This window comes from Neomonachus schauinslandi, chromosome 16, assembly GCF_002201575.2.
Source record: "Neomonachus schauinslandi chromosome 16, ASM220157v2, whole genome shotgun sequence".
NCBI classification, from domain to species: domain Eukaryota; kingdom Metazoa; phylum Chordata; class Mammalia; order Carnivora; family Phocidae; genus Neomonachus; species Neomonachus schauinslandi.
In genome coordinates, this window is record NC_058418.1 from 36,239,218 (window position 1) to 36,257,165 (window position 17,948).

Below are 17,948 nucleotides of genomic sequence, written 5' to 3' on the forward strand. Positions count from 1 at the left end.
TGAGGCCATTTAGAGAATGAGTAGTTTATGATTTCAATTAAAATTGGTCCTACTAAGCTGTTCCAACAAGCAGAGACACAGTTGAAGTCACTGAGATCACAGGGGAAGAAAGTGTGGCAGAGAGACAGAGGATAGGCATTGTGTTGTCAGAGAAAACCTAGGTATGCACCACAATTCCACTCTTGGTTATTTGTGTGATACTCAGCAATTTAGGCTTTTTATCCATAGTTTCCTCATCTGTTAAGTTGAAGTAATGAGTATGTTATCGTATAGAGGTGTGAGGAAATGAAATGATTACATTTAGCACATCCTTGCCACATACTGAGCACTCACCAGTAACAATATTCACAGCAGTAGCAGGGGCAACTTACACTAACTGAGGTTAATTAAACTATTTAGCCAGTAACTGTTATAGGAAAAACAGATAATGCTGCACAGTCAGCAACCTTTAGGAGAAGAATCTCTGTTAAAGTAAGCACTGGATTTTTCATTTGCATTTATGATATACACCAATGGTGGCTTTATTAACTAGCAATGCTAATTAATAGCTACTACATTTTTAAATTCAATAACTTAATTTAATTATTTCAGTAACCCTGTGAGGGACATGATATTATCCCAAAATACAGATGAAGAGACAGTCTCAGAGAATTCCAGAGACCGGCTAGTGAATTTGAACTTTAGTTTGCATAAGTTCAAAACATAACATCTTTTAAATAGTTTACCCAACATTATTCAATATTACTGAGAGACATATAGAACTGAAAAAAGTAGCAAATGTTTAATTAAGGTTCCTGGAAGGAAGAAGGTAAGAACCTCAATGTCATTGTCTATTTTCCCCTGAAAGGGAATATATAGATAAAGATAAAGATACAGATAGAGGTGTAGGAATAGATATAGATACAGGTCTAAGAATTTTAAAATACATGCTATTTCCGGCTTGATGATGTGCTCTCAAAAGAAGTTGAGTCTTATGGGAAGTTGACCAACCAATAAATGACTGCATATTTTAACACGGCAAATGCCACAATAAATGCCTATTTCTTGCTGCATGGCAAAGTAAACATCCCCCTAAAAGATGGGCATATTCTTGTAAGCATATGAAATACAACAGTTCTAAAGAGACAGTAATGCATAGCTATTTGTTACTCAGTAATTCCCTGAATATCTGTGTCCTCTAGTTCTGTTTAAAAAGGTTAAATGGCTCTAAATCTGTCTGCTAGACTCATAAGGAACCATGCATTACTCTGGCTAGTCAGGAAATTTAATTTTCTACTCAAATTAACCAATTGTGCCAAGAGAGAGGAAAGCTGCTCTCCATAACCCCATGAAGTGGGGTTGTGGGAGGGGATGGGGGGGTGGAGCAACAACTGCAGAAAAGCAGAACAGGTGCTGAAACATGCAGCTGATGATTCTTACATTCTCATCCCATGCAGCCAATCCCCCTGCATTCAGACCTGTGTGGGACTTGCCTTCTGAATCACACGGACATCAAAGCCCTGTTGTAAAATGCTTTGAAACAGTATTCACCCCTTCTTTGGGTGGGACCAGATGCCAAGGAACAAGTGCTTGCTTGAAATCTATCAGAGGCACAGATATGTCCTTGTCATCGGATGCTATTTTATCTGTCCATCTCTCCTGGTAACACAGCCTCAAATCGCCTTTAACTTGCCTGAAAACAAAACACTCCTAAGCTGGGCAGTTGTTGCTAAGCAGTTTCAAGCTTCCTCTACACCTGCCTTTCAAAGCAGTGGTAAGAATTTGGGGCGCCTGGGAGGCTCTGTGGATTGAGCGTCCGACTCTTCATTTCGGCTCAGGTCATGATCTCACGGTCTTGAGATCGAGCCCTGCATCAGGCTCCGAGCTGGGTGTGGAGTGTACTTGAGCTTCTCTCTCTCCCTCTGCCCCTCCCCACCTCCCTCTCTAAAAAAATAAAATAAAATAAAATAAATTCAAAGCACTAGTAATAATAAAACATAACAACAGTAGTAACAACAATAATTAACTACAATGACAATCATCACTGGATTCCCTGGGTACTAGAAATAGTATCAGCAAATCTCCATGTTTGCATCAATAAATGGAAAGATAACAAAATGTGCAAAAATACGTGAGCAACCAGAAACCTGGATTTTTAACCAGTTCTGCAAGTTGACAGTTGCCATCACTAGGGCATGACAAATTCTTCAGCCCTCATCTCTAGCTGATTAAGACCATGTCTCTGCATTGGAAGTCTGTTCCCATTGCCACTATGCATTCCATGTTTGGAGTTTATACAAGATTGCCCCAATATCTGAACCCCCCTTTCCCTACAGGCCCCTGGCTTGGCATACTCCTGAGCCCTTTGTGTGCTCCTTGCTGAAAAGAGTAAAACTCTTGTCAAATCAAGTGTTAAAACTGGCCCCGTCACTCAGTTGAACCCATCTTACTCACTGCCTTCATTCGGTCTCATGCTTGGAGATGCGAGGAAAGTGGCAATTGCTCCTGTCTGTGTTCTTTCAGAGAAAATGCAGGAACATAAAACAGGACAGACTCATTATTCAACAGACAGCACTGCCCATATGTATAAATCAGCATTTCAATATACAGCCATTTCATAACTTCAACATGTAGTCAGAAAATGGATGACCACATACATGTAGTTTTTTGGATACTTATTATCCTTGTATTCAACACTTGGTCCTTTGAGAGACACAGTTCTCTTAGGCAAATATGGGCATTCTGTGTGGCTATGGATTGCTGAACTTCTTTAGAACTGAGAATGGACAACTGACCATTTTTCAAAACCCCAAGTGGGATTTTACCTTCTTAGAGGTTGGGCTCTTTTGAGGGAAGCTTTTTTTTTTTTTTTTTATCCTTTTGGGATACATTCTACATTATCAAGAGTTTTGAAGTGGCTTGTATTAAAACCAGCTTTTCTGGATCTGAAAAGAAAGATTTTTTGCCCTAACTAAAATTATCTGGGGCACTGACTATTCTGTGGGTTTCAACTGTAGTCTCACAGTTTCCATACCCTTATGAGCAATGGGAGTTTAGTACATAAAAAAGAAGTGAATAAATAAAACTTCCAGAAAGCTCACCTGGCCAGAGTTTCCTTGATTAAAGTAGATGGAAGTATATCCATTCAATAAGTTGGGATCAACTGACATCTAATTCACAGATTAAATGGACAATTCTTTAAAACCGTCTTCCTCCATCTCTCTCTCTCTCTCTCTCTCCTGACAAACATTTCTAAGACAATATTTGAAATCCACACTCAAACACATCATTAGCCAACACTTCACCCTTGGAGACCAGTGTACAAGTTACAGATTTTCAGTGTTCTTTCGGAAGCAAGCTATTTAGCTTGAGCACTTGTACTGTCATTGGGATGACTGGCAAAAGAGAAAAGATGTACACAGTTCAAAAGAAAAAAAAAATTGAGCCTCATTTCTAAAAAAGGCAGGAAAACTTTAATAAAGGATTATTTCATCTTGGGAAAAAGTTCTGAGCAAGGAAAGTACTTCCATTTTTTTTTTTTAATGGAAGAGAAAGATATTTTCTAAAAAGGCACCAATCCAGAGATGCTGACCTATCAGAAATGTCCATGAAGTGATAAGAAAATAATTTCAAAGCCAAACACCAAACACAGAAATAAGACAGGGGCCTCTTAACGCACTGAGACAGTACTCTCATGCTCCTAAAATCCTTATATATACTTCACTTAACTGTCAAAAAAGAAAGAAGACAAATCAGCAATACTTGCCCAACACTAGAAAAAAAACCAAATACACAATCAAGCAGAGAAAATATAAAAGATCCACTCAGAGGCACTGCAGAATGTATGCAATTTTGCATTTTCAGTGAGTTCTCTGAAAGCGGCAATAGCTTTATTCACCTTGATATTCCTGGCTCTGGGTACTGTACGTAGCTTTGAGGAGGCGTGTTAAGAGCACGCACGCACACATTGTGTTGACCAGAATCCCTCAGGCATGTGAGCATGCTACCAAAGGCAGCCACACAGAATGTACACATAACTGCATTTTGTACTGATGTGCTCGTCATTTAACTTAGCCTGTACACCTTCTAAAAAAGAAATACCTTATAGGACTGGAGGTGATATCGGGGTCACGAGCAGTCACTTGCCCAATCACGGAGTTTAGAGCAGCATTTTCATGAACTTCAAGGAGGTAAGTCGGCGAAGAGAAGACAGGAGGCTCGTCAGCATCCTCAACAACGATTTTGACCGTTGCCGTGTCTTTAAAGGGCCCCCTGCCGCTGAAACGTGGGTCAATATGGACATTGGCTGCCTCTACCTTCAGCGTATAGGATTTTTTGGTCTCAAAGTCCAGAGGCTGTTAAGAAATGACAAAGATGAATGTTTCTCACTAATGACCACAGCAGCAAGAACAAATGAGTATAATGCTGATGGATGGTCGTTATGTGCATTTAAGCCCATTTGTGAGCCTTAATGGGCTCACTCTCCATTCCCTCAGATTCAACCTGTAAATTTTACAGGCATTTATTGATATCTGTTTATTATACAAGCTCAGTGAATCTAATCTCCTATTGTTTTGCTTTGTTTTGCTCATTTCACTTGGAATTCACAAAATATTCACAGTCATGAATTGTGCCATCAAAATTTCACTTCAGAGTCATAATAAAATTTTACTAGTGGTGGCATGACCTGCATACCAATCAGCCAGTTAATCGGGCCTCTGCTGGTAGGAGATAAGGCGGCATCGAACACAATCTCTATCTGGGAAGAATATTTTATCATTTCTGCAACAGTGTGTGAAATGTAAAAAACTAGAAATAATCATTGTTTAGTCCAAGGAGACATTATAAAGCATAATTTAGCACTGATCCCAACAAAGAGTGTTTTCTTATTTCACTTCCAAAAGCACCGCTGTTCTACGGATCATGTGGCTAAAATGAGGTTTATTATTTTTTAGGGTATTCTTAGAAGGTCTCTATTATAAGTTCAGGGCCATGAAACAGGTGGGCATATAAGGAAATATGTATGCAGATGCATATTTATCTGTGTTTATATTTAGAAGAAGGAAGGGTAAAAGCAATATATATAGATAGATAGATAGATAACTAGGTTTGGCTGTACCTCTACCAACCACTTAAAAGCAATTTGAAATTACCTCATTGCACCATTACTGACAATATTTCTGACACATTAATACCTCATTCCTTAAAAGCCCCTGAAACCTCAGCTAATGACCTAGGTAAACAGAAGTAGGGAGAAGCAAATAGTTCCCCTAAACACTCAGATGCCCATCTGTATCGGAATCCTTACAGTGCAAGTCTTGGCAACTCATAACACTTTAGCTTTCAAGAATAAAAGTCTGTCAAGGTTCAGAGAGACAATTTAGGTGTGCGCTGCAATTCTTCATAAGAAACAGAACTTCAAATCTGCAATGCAGATTTTTTTTTAAGATTTTATTTATTTATTTGACACAGAGAAATAGCGAGAGCAGGAACACAAGCGGGGGAGTGGGAGAGGGAGAAGCAGGCTTCCCGCTAAGCGGGGAGCCTGATGCGGGGCTCGATCCCAGGACCCCAGGATCATGACCTGAGCTGAAGGCAGACGCTTAACGACTGAGCCACCCAGGCGCCCCTGCAATGCAGATTAAAAAAAAAAACAATTTGCAAGACAACCTGGCATTAGTGAACTCTTTCAGAACCCCTGTACAAGCTTAAAGATGTACTTATTTCAAAATTTGGGATTGATTTTATCTACTTGAATTCAGTTCTCATGAGACTTGGCTTTTGGGGGAAATATTTTCTAGTAAACAAGGCAGATACTCACTTCCCTGTCTATTCTGAAATTACTAGGCACCTGTACGTATGAATAGAGGATTCAACATCAGCATAATGTTCATAATTTGCCAATCACCCCTACTGTAACAATTTTGCAATTTCAAATTCTTCACAAACACTGTTAAGTATAGCAGAGTACGTTCTGTTTATTTTTCTGAGCTCCACATAATGACAATGTATCCTGGTGTCCTGGTGTCCTTAGGATTTTATCAGACAAAAAAGAAGACCCATGAATTGTAGAAATACGACTCCCTAACATATTGTTCTCTACAGTAAAATACATGGGTTTCTTGGTGTCAAAATGTGTAGTATATAGTTCCGTGCTTATGAATAACAGTGAATAAAACTACAACACACGGCTAATTGCTTCAGTTTATAAAAGTACCCTATGGTAGCAAAGGATAGCAGTTAATAATAACAATAAAAATGACATTAGGAATCAAAAATGACATTAGGAATCAAGGAAAATGTGGCTCTGGGTTATTCAGTAATTGACTCAAGTATAATTATACTGTACTCTCTTTTAAACATGAGTTTTTAAATACTTTGCAACTCTTAACCTAAACTCAAGCCAGGTAGAAAGCACAGAGTTAAAATAAATGCAGCCATTGTTTTCCCCTCAAAATTAATTTAAACAATTGATTTTGTATACAAAAGTATATCCAGAAAACTCCCGGTTCCCATTGTCACCATGTCTCCAATGGGGGATTCTAAGAGCATGAGCCTTGGAAGCAGATTCCTATGTAATACAACAGAGAGAATTAGATAGTAAGCTTGGAATCACATGAATGTAATGCTGAGCAAAACAGACAGAAGAATTGTTGGCTCCCAACAGTGTGCTCTGCCATCTATCTTCTTATTCATGAACCAACAGATTTAATTGAAATTAATTTGTACTATTTCGTGAAAAAGACATGAAGAGCAATATTGAAAAAAATACTCATGATGAGGATAAAAGGGTATTTTCCTTGCAAATGCCAATGCTCACAAAATAATGAAATGCGTTCTACACATTTTTTTGGAATGTAAATGTCATGATGATAGACAGATACAGAAAATACTGTACAGAATTTTTCCCATCTATCACAAAAGAAATGGCTGCTGGCAAAAGTACATGCAAATCACTGTACATTACCTGTACTATTCATGGAGATATTTCTTTCTCCAATGGTAGCCCCACACCCACGAGTGAGGCAAAGATGAGCTTCATTTACCATAATGCTTGGACTTTTGATACATGGTGTCGAGTATCCTAGGGTAGCAGGGTTGGCCCTGGCCTTCTAGTGCTAGAGCTGGCTAGAACAACTGAGGTGGATGGCTCTGTCTGTCTTTGAGTTTCCCAGAAAGCAGAGCCTGCAATAAAAACTTAGGAATCTTCAATGCATTTTGTGGAGACATTCCAGGAAACAGGAGTACAGAAATGGAGAGAGTTATACAGAGAAGGATTAAAACCATTGAACTTGCCACCTCTGTGGGCAACTGAATCTTATCCCTACTGGGAATCCTCTTAAGAACCATAGAAAATATGCCTCAGAATAATGTCTTCAAAGAATAAGAACAGCCTACCAATCTATGTCCTTCATTGCTTGAGGTTTACCTTCTGAGTGTTGACTTCCCTTTGTGACTGGAGTGCTCTGGAAAGGAACTGGGCAAATTCCTTCAGCTTAGGGAAGAACACTGGGGCATAGATGAGGGAGAAATGATGGATGAGATGCGAAGCTAGCCACACCATGGTAACTGCTTGGCATGGCTTTAGCTGGAATAGAAAGTGGGGCCAAAGGTATGAGGTGCAAAAAGGATTCAACTTTTTCACAGCTAAAGAAGTGCACCCAACTCCTGTCAACTTCAAAACTCAAGTTTCAAAGAGGTATTTGGAAGATGAAAAAACCCTTCCTTGGCTTACCTTTCTTAGTCTTATAATGCCATCCTGGGCCTGGGCATCGGAAGTGATTTCAAAGAGGGCTGTTCCATCTCCATCGATGATATCATAGGATGACTGTGCATTTTCACCAATATCCTGATCATTGGCTTTCACCCTCCCTATGGCAGTGCCAAGAACTACATCTTCTGGTACTGAGAAGTGATACAGACCTTAGAAAAGGAAAGAAACACTGAGCATTGCACAAATTCCACTCATTTACTAACCCATTTAGCAAATATTTATTGGGTACTTTCTTTGTTCTGAGCACACGTACAGACATTAAGAACACAGTGATGGAAGACAAAAGTATCCCTTTTGCTGCGAAATGTACAATCCTTTACATGAGTCAGAGGCAAAGAGATCCCAGAAGAAGAAGTGATCTCTTTTCGAGACTCTTCTGAGATATGAAACTTATTCAACCATATGTTTACCAAACATATATTTGGAGCTTATATCAGGATGTTAGTGAGTCTACATGAATGTTCTTTCCAATTTGCCATATAATCACATTGGCTGCCCGTGGGGATACTCATTGTTGCCCAACATAAAATATTAAGCTAATTTCAGCACAGAAAGATGCAATGTGTAACATACTGAAAGTCACTTTTGAAGTTACCTTTATATTTATAGACTTGTAGACCATTTTTGATAAAATCCAATTACTAAACTTCTGCTGTGCCCTGCAGCAAGCTGTTCAGACACATGAAATAGCCCTCCTGTTACTAAAGTCCTCACTGCTCTGAAGACCAGAAATCCTACCTCCAAAACTTTCTAGGCAAAATACAATTATACACTGTACGTTTATTCTCCCATGGGGCCAGTAAAACGTGTCTAATTAGTGGTATTAGTCCCATTTTTACTCAAATCGCTTCAGTTGGTGTATTGGTGTCACTCATTTCATTGGCAGAGGGAAGCAACCATAACCCCTAGACATCACCACTCGGGACACACCTGCCCTACATCTAACTGCCAACTCCTGCACTTCTTTGCCTGAGGCTTTTCTCTGGCCTTCAGAGAAAAGCCATTTTACCCACTGCCTGTCAGGCCAGAACTACCAGAAAATTAATGCCCTCACAGAAGCAGCCATCAAAGACTCACACAACTTAGGATATAAAATCCCAGGCTCCTCCCCTCTCTGGTAGGGTAACACTGAGCTATTTCCTCTCTTTTATTTACTGTGTTTCAGAGTTTCCCCAACGGGATACAGCTCCAGTCCCCCACAGGTTGTAGCTGGCTTGATAATGTACTTATTGGCTCTCTGTCCTTCTGTCTCACATATCCTCACTCCCCTACCGGCGATTCCTGGGATCATCTCCAATATAAACTACTTATAATCAAATTCTTGTCTCAGTGCCTGTTTCTGGGGAACCCAAACTCAAGACAACCAGGAAGTTTTAGTCCCATTGAAAGGGGAAAAAGATAAATATTTGATGAGCTATAAACAAAAAAGGAAAAATTAAATCTGAAGAACATTACCTAATTCTAGTCAGAACTCAATCACTGAGTCCCCTGGACAAACTAAGGCTTATTTCACCCGATCTAACAAGATTATTTTAGATGATGGGTAAGGTTTTCCTCCAGCACTAACACACTTTTATTTAATGATGAAATAAAAATGTCTCTTAGAATCATGAAATTATGGGACTGGGGAACAAAAATGTTTTTCAAATAGTTTTTCAAATAGTTTCACCATAAGGTAGGCACTTGAAAATCCACACGTCGAACACGAGTCTCCCAAATCTCTCATAATTGGTATAATGATTCTATTTCCTTCAAACTTTATATACCACATAAGGTTTGAGATGATCCCTCTAGGTATGCTTATTAAGTAAATAAGCCAGCAAGGGGCTTCACCTTGTTGCTAGTCCTACATCAAGGAGCCTTGGGAAGCCAAGCAAATGGAACGTTTATCCATTCCTATTCTGCTCACTCATCATCTCTATCAGTGTGATCATAGTTAAGAGTTACTACCCCTAGTAGACGAACCATGAGAGACGATGGACTCTGAAAAACAAACAGGGTTCTAGAGGGGATGGGGGTGGGAGGATGGGCTAGCCTGGTGGTGGGTATTGAGGAGGGCACATTCTGCATGGAGCACTGGGTGTTATGCACAAACAATGAATCATGGAACACTGCATCTAAAACTAATGATGTAATGTATGGGGATTAACATAAGAATAAAAAAAATAAAGAAAAAATAAAATAATAAAATAAAAAATAAAAAAACATAAAGACCAAAAAAAAAAAAAAAAGAGTTACTACCCCTAAAAAAGGGAACACTTTCGAAACTCACCTCCACTGCTGAACTGAAACAATCATTTTCTGAGAAAGAAGAGTTGCATATTACAGCCTTAACTATAATGGCCAATGAAAAGCAAATAAAAGGACCGGGAAAAAGATAGGAGAAATAGGACTCTCCAGTTTAATAATCTGGTTAAAAAGGGTGGCATTGTTATCTGATTTATGCATGGCCAGAAGTGAAAATTCTAAAATTGCTAATGAAAATGCATCCTTTCTGTTCTTTCTACCTTGGAATTTTGTTCCGCAGATAAATTCTCAAAGATACCTCAAATGTGTCCTTTTCAAGCCCCACATGTGTCTCTCTTCCTCTCCCCCTCTCGCCTTACTATTCTCTCTTCAAAAACAGGTTCTCGGGGCGCCTGGGTGGCTCAGTTGGTTAGGCGACTGCCTTCGGCTCAGGTCATGATCCTGGAGTCCCTGGATCGAGTCCCACATCGGGCTCCCTGCTCGGCGGGGGGTCTGCTTCTCCCTCTCACCCTCTCCCCTCTCATGTGCTCTCTATCTCTCTCATTCTCTCTGTCTCAGATAAATAAATAAAATCTTAAAAAAAAAAAAACAGGTTCTCCTATGGTATTCCCTATCTGGGCAAAGAGCATCAGCAGGCATGTAATCTCTCACGGCAGACATGTGACTGAAAATGCAATGTACCCTTAGATGTTTCTTATCATTAACTCTTAAGTTTCTGTCACACCTATATGCTTTCTCCAGTTCCAGTGAGACCACCCTCGCTTGCTAGCTCTGCTTTCACTTTTTACATGAATGCTTATGAACACCCTTTAAGTGGCTGCAGTGTGGAGAACACATCAGAAGAAGGCCACCAGACTTCATTTTCTCTGATTTCCCTGGAATCCAATTCTATGACTTAACCTACAATGCAAAACCTTTTAACGGCTTCCCAGTGATCTTAGGAAAAAGATCATGGTACTTAAAATGGTACTCCAAATCCAAATATGGCTATCTCCTGCCTAACCTAACTCTCTAGACTCGGATGGGAGTAAGATTTTTTAAATTCTCATCCGGGGACATACACCCCTCTTTCATGGGGCTTTAGGACATCCTCTTCCACCAGTTACAATGTCCACCTTCCCCATTCCCCTGGTTCCGCTTTGTTCCAGCTAATTCCTATACATCGTTCATATCTCAACTCAAGAGTCTCCATGTCTGAAAGGCCCTCCCAAGTCACCTAGGTCAGATATATTGGATAAGTGCTCACAAGAAAGGGAACATGTGGGGTGCCTCGGTGGCTCAATAGTTAAGCATCTGCCTTCAGCTCAGGTCATGATCCCAGGGTCCTGGGATCAAGCCCCGCATCGGGCTCCCTGCTCAGCAGGAAGCCTACTTCTCCCTCTCCCACTCCCCCTGCTTCTGTTCCCTCTCTTGCTGTGTCTCTCTGTCAAATAAATAAATAAAAATAAAAATTAAAATAATAATAAAAAAAAGAAAAAAAAAAGAAAGAAAGGGAACATGTACTGTGAGCATATTAAACAGATGGAAAATAATGATTATCTCCCGGATTCATGGATGGTGGCTGCCTAGAATTTTGTTGAGATGCTTCTGAGGCAGAGCACGGCTTTAGTAGGGATGAGTAGGGTCAGTGACCACTGATGGCTGAAGGAGGAGTCAGAAGAAGTCACAAGAAGGAGGAGTGCTTATTTTTGCAAGTATATCGCATATCTGCTTTCCCCCATCAAGCACTACAGAGTTCAGTTTCTTTTATACAACAGTGGGACTTTCGGTAGAACGTTGTCTGAGGTGCATTTTAATCATTCTCTCAAGTTCTTAGTGGGAGGTACCACGAAACAGAGAACTAAGCACACATCTTGCAGTCAGACACCCTGGTTCTAATTCTTAGCTCCGCTATTTACTATACATTGAATATTTGGAAGTTTTCTCAACTTCTTTGAAATCTGTAAACTAGGGATACATTGAGTACCAAAATGACAGGATGACAGGAGAGTTGGTTGTTTCATATATATATATGCATACTTTGTGTATAATAAGCATTCAATGACTGCTATCAGTTTTTTGGATGTTGCTGAAAATTAGAACGTAAGTTCAAATGGAAATGACATACTTGGAGATTTTCACCCAATGCAGGGAACTCACTTACTTTGGGCAAATTTTGGAGGGTTGTCATTAACGTCGGTAAGGGTCACTGTAAGTGTTGTGGTCCCAGACAGGCCACCAGAGTGTCCACCCATATCTTTGGCTTGGATGACAACCAGGTATTCCTCCTTGGCTTCTCTGTCCATGTTGGGAAGAGCAGTTTTTATAATTGCTGACAGGGGAGAAATGGGAGAATGACTTTCAGACAGACAGCTCATTCAAATCGAATGTGACGACGCTCTCACGCAAACATACGCATGTGCACACATCAAGTCCCCGCTCAGATAATTTTCTGCTTTCTTTTGCCTTTTAACTGGTGTCTATGATGCCAACACTGAGAAAGATTTTAGTCACAGGCATTAGTGGTTAACTTGCAAAAATACATTTTATAGTATATAAAAAAGAGAACTTGCAAAATTATACATTAAAAAGTAAACTGAATGGCATACTCTTGCCTACCAAATTAAAGTATAAATCATAACATAGCCTCATCTACCCAGGAAAACCCTGGAAGTGAAAGAATCTTACAATTTATCACAGACTCCAATTCCCCTACAAGAGGAGGAAATACATAAATAGCTTGCAGGCTCTGAGGTCAAAGATAAATTATTCTGAAGCTCACAAATACATCAGAGAGATGAAAGAAATAAATGCATTATTAGGATCAACTCAGATGAATAAAATACCAATCAGAATTAATATAGGCAAGTGTCTAAATCCTAAGGTACTATTCAACCGCATTTATATTTTAGTTATTACATTTTCTCTATTGTAAAATAAAAACTTTAGCAAAAAATGAAAAGACAGAGAAGAGAGAAAGGAGGTGAAACATAAAATCATACAAAATAATATAGTATCATCAGTGCTAAAATGTTCGTGTTTTTTAGTTTGATACATTTTCAGGGTTTCATCCATCTGCTTCTGTATGTGTTTCACCAGTAATTTAATATTCTTCTTAAAGATTCAAAATTTGGGTAGATACTTCTGAAGTTATTTTAAAAATCTTTATTTAGCCCTCTCCCTACTCTCATATCTCTTTATAGATAAATATTGCTAACATTTGGATGGGTACATTTCCAAAGCCATTATAGGTATATGCATACAAATGTACATATATGCATATGAACATTTAACCACAAATGTGGCCGTGATATAGGCACTTTTCTGGGACTTTCTTTTATCATAGAATGGGTATCTTTGAGATCCTTTTTTGTTGTTGTTGTTAGCATATAGACATCCAACTCATTACTTCTTATAGCTGCATAATTCTTCATTTATGAATACACTATCAGTAACTTAAGCTTTCCCATATCAATGGATGTTGCACTCATTTCACTTCTTCCCATTTTAAAGAATGATTAGATATCTTACAACGATTGTACCCTATTTTTTCTCTGTCCTGCAGTGTTACTTAACTCTTCCTCACAAAACACACCTCCCACCACCATACTGCTAAAAGCTCAAAACAAAAATTACTGTGACTAGCCCAAAATATTGCTGTTGAATGGATGTGTGTTACACCTCTGGCCCAAGTTAAAGAAAACTGTCTGGATTAAAGATAATTCTATTTATTAAAGATAATTCTCTTTGTTATCTTTAAGAATAAAGAATATTTAGGGCGCCTGGGTGGCTCAGTTGGTTAAGCAACTGCCTTCGGCTCAGGTCATGATCCTGGAGTCCCGGGATCGAGTCCCGCATCGGGCTCCCTGCTCGTCAGGGAGTCTGCTTCTCCCTCTGACCCTCCCCCCTCTCATATGCTCTCTCTCTCATTCTCTCTCTCATAAATAAATAAAAATCTTTAAAAAAAAAGAATAAAGAATATTTATTCTTTATTATCGTGTAGGAATATCATGCATGTCCAATTCAAATTGAGGATGAGCCACTCGGTCATTTCTGAAGTTGTAATTGTGGTTTGTTTGTTTGGTTGGTTGGTTGGACTCTTAAGCTCTAATTAAATCATCTGTCTGTAAAAGGTTTGCAAGGAGTTGAAGTCCCAGAATTATTCATGTAGCAGGCGAGGCACAAGAGTGCCCAGGGAAATCTAATCCACCCAGACAGTGTGCAGGCTTTGGGAAGAGCTGCGAGTTCCAATGTACTTTATTACACCTTGACACCACTTTTATATCCGAGATTCACATGCAGGGAGCACTAGTTGGATAACCCTGCTTATTTGGAAACATTGATAGTAACATAATAATATCTTCCAATATAATGGCTTGTTTCAAGATTTGATCATATCAAAATATGACTCAACAGACCATACTTATAGGATTATAAACAAAAACAGAAGAGAAAAACAGAAATACAATAATCATGTAGACTTAGATTACTGTGTAGAAAAACAAACGTGAACAAAAAACAACAACAATAACAACAAAACCTCATCAATAACAACAAAACCTCAACAAAACCAACCTCATGAGATGCCAGTCTGGCTACTCGGCCATGGATATATATTCCGTAACTCAGAATATCTTCATTACGGGCCCAATTCCAGTAGAAAGGATTAGAAAATTGTTTTGCTCCCATAATAGTTACATGAATGTTTGTAAAGTTTAGGTACCATCACATTCTAAGGTCATCATGAATTAAAGCCATACATTGGTCTTTGGAATTTGGCACACAATGTCTAATAATCAGAGGAAACTAATATAATTCCCCAAGGAAGACAGAGTTTTTTGTTTGTTTGTTTGTTTGTTTTTTTCAAATGAGTAGATGGGTTGACGTCTACACATGAGTCCTTTGAGGTTACTTCAGAGGAAGAATTTTTATAATTTCCTCAGACCCAGAGAAGTGTGCTATGTATTATTCTCATCATTTTTTTAAAATATATTATGAGAGTCTAAGAAAAAAAAAAAACAACCCTGTAATGTCTCTCAGACAACTTGGAATTAAAATAGTTCTGAGTCTCAGTTATAATAGCATACTTAGGTTTAATGACTATGAGTTATATCAAAATATGAGAGAAGCATTATGATGGAGGGATTTGCTTAGATGGGACAAGAAGAGCTCCACAGGTCTCCATCTATTACAGAAATGTTTACGCTCTCCACCATCAAGGTATACTCAGTACTCATAATACCAAATACGCTTATCTCTTGACAAGTTTGAGTCCCCTTATAAATACTCCCTCATGTTGAAGTCAAGCAAGTTTGGTTTCTCATGTTATTCTCACACTTGCTAGCTTTGTGACCATGAACAAATTATTAAACTCATCAGGACTCAATATCTTGCCCTATCAAATGGAAACAATAATCAGCCTCCCATTGCGGGTATGCTGAGACTGTGTGAGAGAATTCATGCAAAGTTCTTGGCATACACTAGTTACCCAATTATGCTATTTCCCTTCCCCTTTTCCCTTCCCAGCCATAATTTATTTAATGCTTATCTGGATGATGGTTACAGTGCTAAACATTCTCCAACTGCCCCTCCAGATCCACTTTCCAGCATTTTCCACCTACTCTTGGCATGGAAGAGTGACCATTATGGATTGCCTCAATGAACTAACTTTCTTTTTCTTCCTTTCTTTCTTTCTTGGCATGGCAGGGCAGGTATTGGCTTCCCCATTGGAAAAAAAGAGAATAATAGCTATCCCATTAAATGAAGTTGCTCAAGAGGACCCAGCTGGAAAGCTGCACATGGAAGTCTTCACACTTTCTCTTTTCTTAGAAAACACTAGGAGTGGGTTTTCTGATTTCTAAGGTAAGCAAGGAGTCTCTCCAAGTTTTCTTTAGGGCATTCAGCATACTTCACTGGCTTCGGTGCAAACTGTATAATGAACAGCTCTTGCTTTCTGAGCTGCCTCTAGTCAACCTCACAACTAGCAATGACTCATTAGAAAATTCAAGACAGAATTTCTGGAACATTTTTCCTGCTACATTGTAGCCATAAAAGCATGCTAGGAAAAACCCCAAGTGCTCTTGGCCCTCCCCTTTTTCTCCTCATATTGGGGCATATGTACACATCACTAAAACCTTTTTAAAAATTCCTATTCAAAGGCAGATCATTTCACCTACATAGATGTTGCAGTATGATGATAAACTCCTAAAACAGGAGCTTAAAATTGTCTTAAAAGTTGCCTCTACTTCTCCCCTGAATTATTTGCTTTGGCTCACATGTTCTCCCAAGCTTTAGGCTGTTTCTTTTATAGGCAAAAGAGAGAACTTCCTTATTTTAAAAAGTATTGTTTGGTATCAAATACCACCTCGCACAGAGCAGAAAATATAACGTTATTTTTCCTCTCAGGTTTATGAAGTCAAAAATTTTGACCTATGTAAAAAGTTATGGAAATCCTCAGTTAAATGGCATTTTTATCCATTTTCAACTTTTATTTTAAAACAGCAGACAGGAGATCCCTATACCCTTTCTGCTAAAAACAAAGCAACTTGAAACATCTTTGATGGTGCTGATTTCAAATAGCTTCCCACTCCCCAAGACGAAAATTGTGTCCATCTTTTTTCACCAAAGTGGTGAAGCAAAATTAATGCTCATGTCTTCCCACATGCTTATAGTTACACATTTTCAATGCCCAGCTATGTTTTTAGAAGCTTAAATATTATGTTTAAACTTCCATTATATCAACTTGGCAACAAATTAGAGTTTTCAATTTTATGGCAAGCAGTATGACAAAATGCTTTCTTCTGGGGCAGTGAGTCTTTGATGTAGGCATTTGATCAATAGCCTCACAAAAAAAGAAAATCAACTTAGCTCATTAAACATGGTAATATCAGGATTGACTTGGAGTTGATACAATTAAAAATATCACATCTTTGTCTTTGACGTTTATAAAATTCCCAATGCAGTAATGGTCCTAGTCTTTATATGTAGACCCTTTACCTAGTTACCCTTGGATAAATCATGGAACATCCTTGGGACAAACTTTTTTCCTTGAAAATAGGAGCCTCTAAGATTTTGAGGAGAAGAAAAACAAAACAAAACAAAACAAAAACATAGTTGGTGTTCAGGAGGATGAGCCTGTCCTGCTGGATTCTCAACAGCGTTAAATGAAAAGTCAATTCAGAAGAGGGAATATAAACAATCACATTTTAGAAGAGTGTCCCTGGAACTTCATTTTGAAAATCTAACCTAATTAGAAATTTCATGAGAATGAATGAGAACCCATTCTCCATGAATTTAATTCAGTGGGGATTTTGAACCTGACACTGGAGAGTGGGGTGGGAATGTGTGAAATGGGAGGTGAACCTTGGTAGGATTACTAAGGAGGGAAAAGGGGAATCATCTTGCCCTGAAATTGGCATTCATTACCCTATTGTGAGTAGATTCTCTTGTACTTAAAAGACATGATTTTATCTTAACTTTATTCAATCAAATGAAGATTTCCCGGTTGCAGTAGTTTAAAAATTTTAAGTCATAGGCTGGCCTTAAGTTCTCCCTAAGTGCTAAACAGCTGTTCCTTCTGTCTCATTATCCAGGGAGTACTTCTGATTAGAATCCAATTTCAGTCATCTCAAAAATTTAAAACTTGTGTGTGTTTGTGTGTGTGTATGTGTCTGTATGTGTGTTTACCATTGTCTTTGGTGTTATCATTTGAGAAGCATTTTGTATCCATCATGAAGCCTTCTTTTTATAATTTCTGTGATATCACCAGATTGAGAGACTTCATGAGAAAGGCAAGGAGATGCTGATTAACTCCTTTGTCATTCTGAAGGCTGATTACTGTAATTCACTCTTTGCGGGTCTCCCAGATTGTGCCGTTCAAAGATTGCAGTTGATATAAAATGCTGTGCTAGACTCCTCTTATGAATAAAACTTGTTGAACACATTATCCTGGTTATGAAACCACTAGCTT

At 38.7% G+C, this 17,948-nt stretch overlaps 1 protein-coding gene across 1 annotated transcript in view; it reads right to left on the bottom strand.

The window, feature by feature from the left end:
• CDH8 (cadherin 8) overlaps window positions 1-17,948 on the bottom strand; it is a 366,803-nt gene that overhangs the window by 149,719 nt on the left and 199,136 nt on the right. Inside the window, exons 5-7 of the mRNA XM_021704193.1 lie at window positions 12,144-12,311; window positions 7,715-7,902; window positions 4,081-4,334 (exon numbers count right to left, since the gene is read on the bottom strand). Coding sequence (XP_021559868.1) covers window positions 4,081-4,334; window positions 7,715-7,902; window positions 12,144-12,311 — 610 coding nt within the window. The remainder of the gene's footprint in view (window positions 1-4,080; window positions 4,335-7,714; window positions 7,903-12,143; window positions 12,312-17,948) is intronic.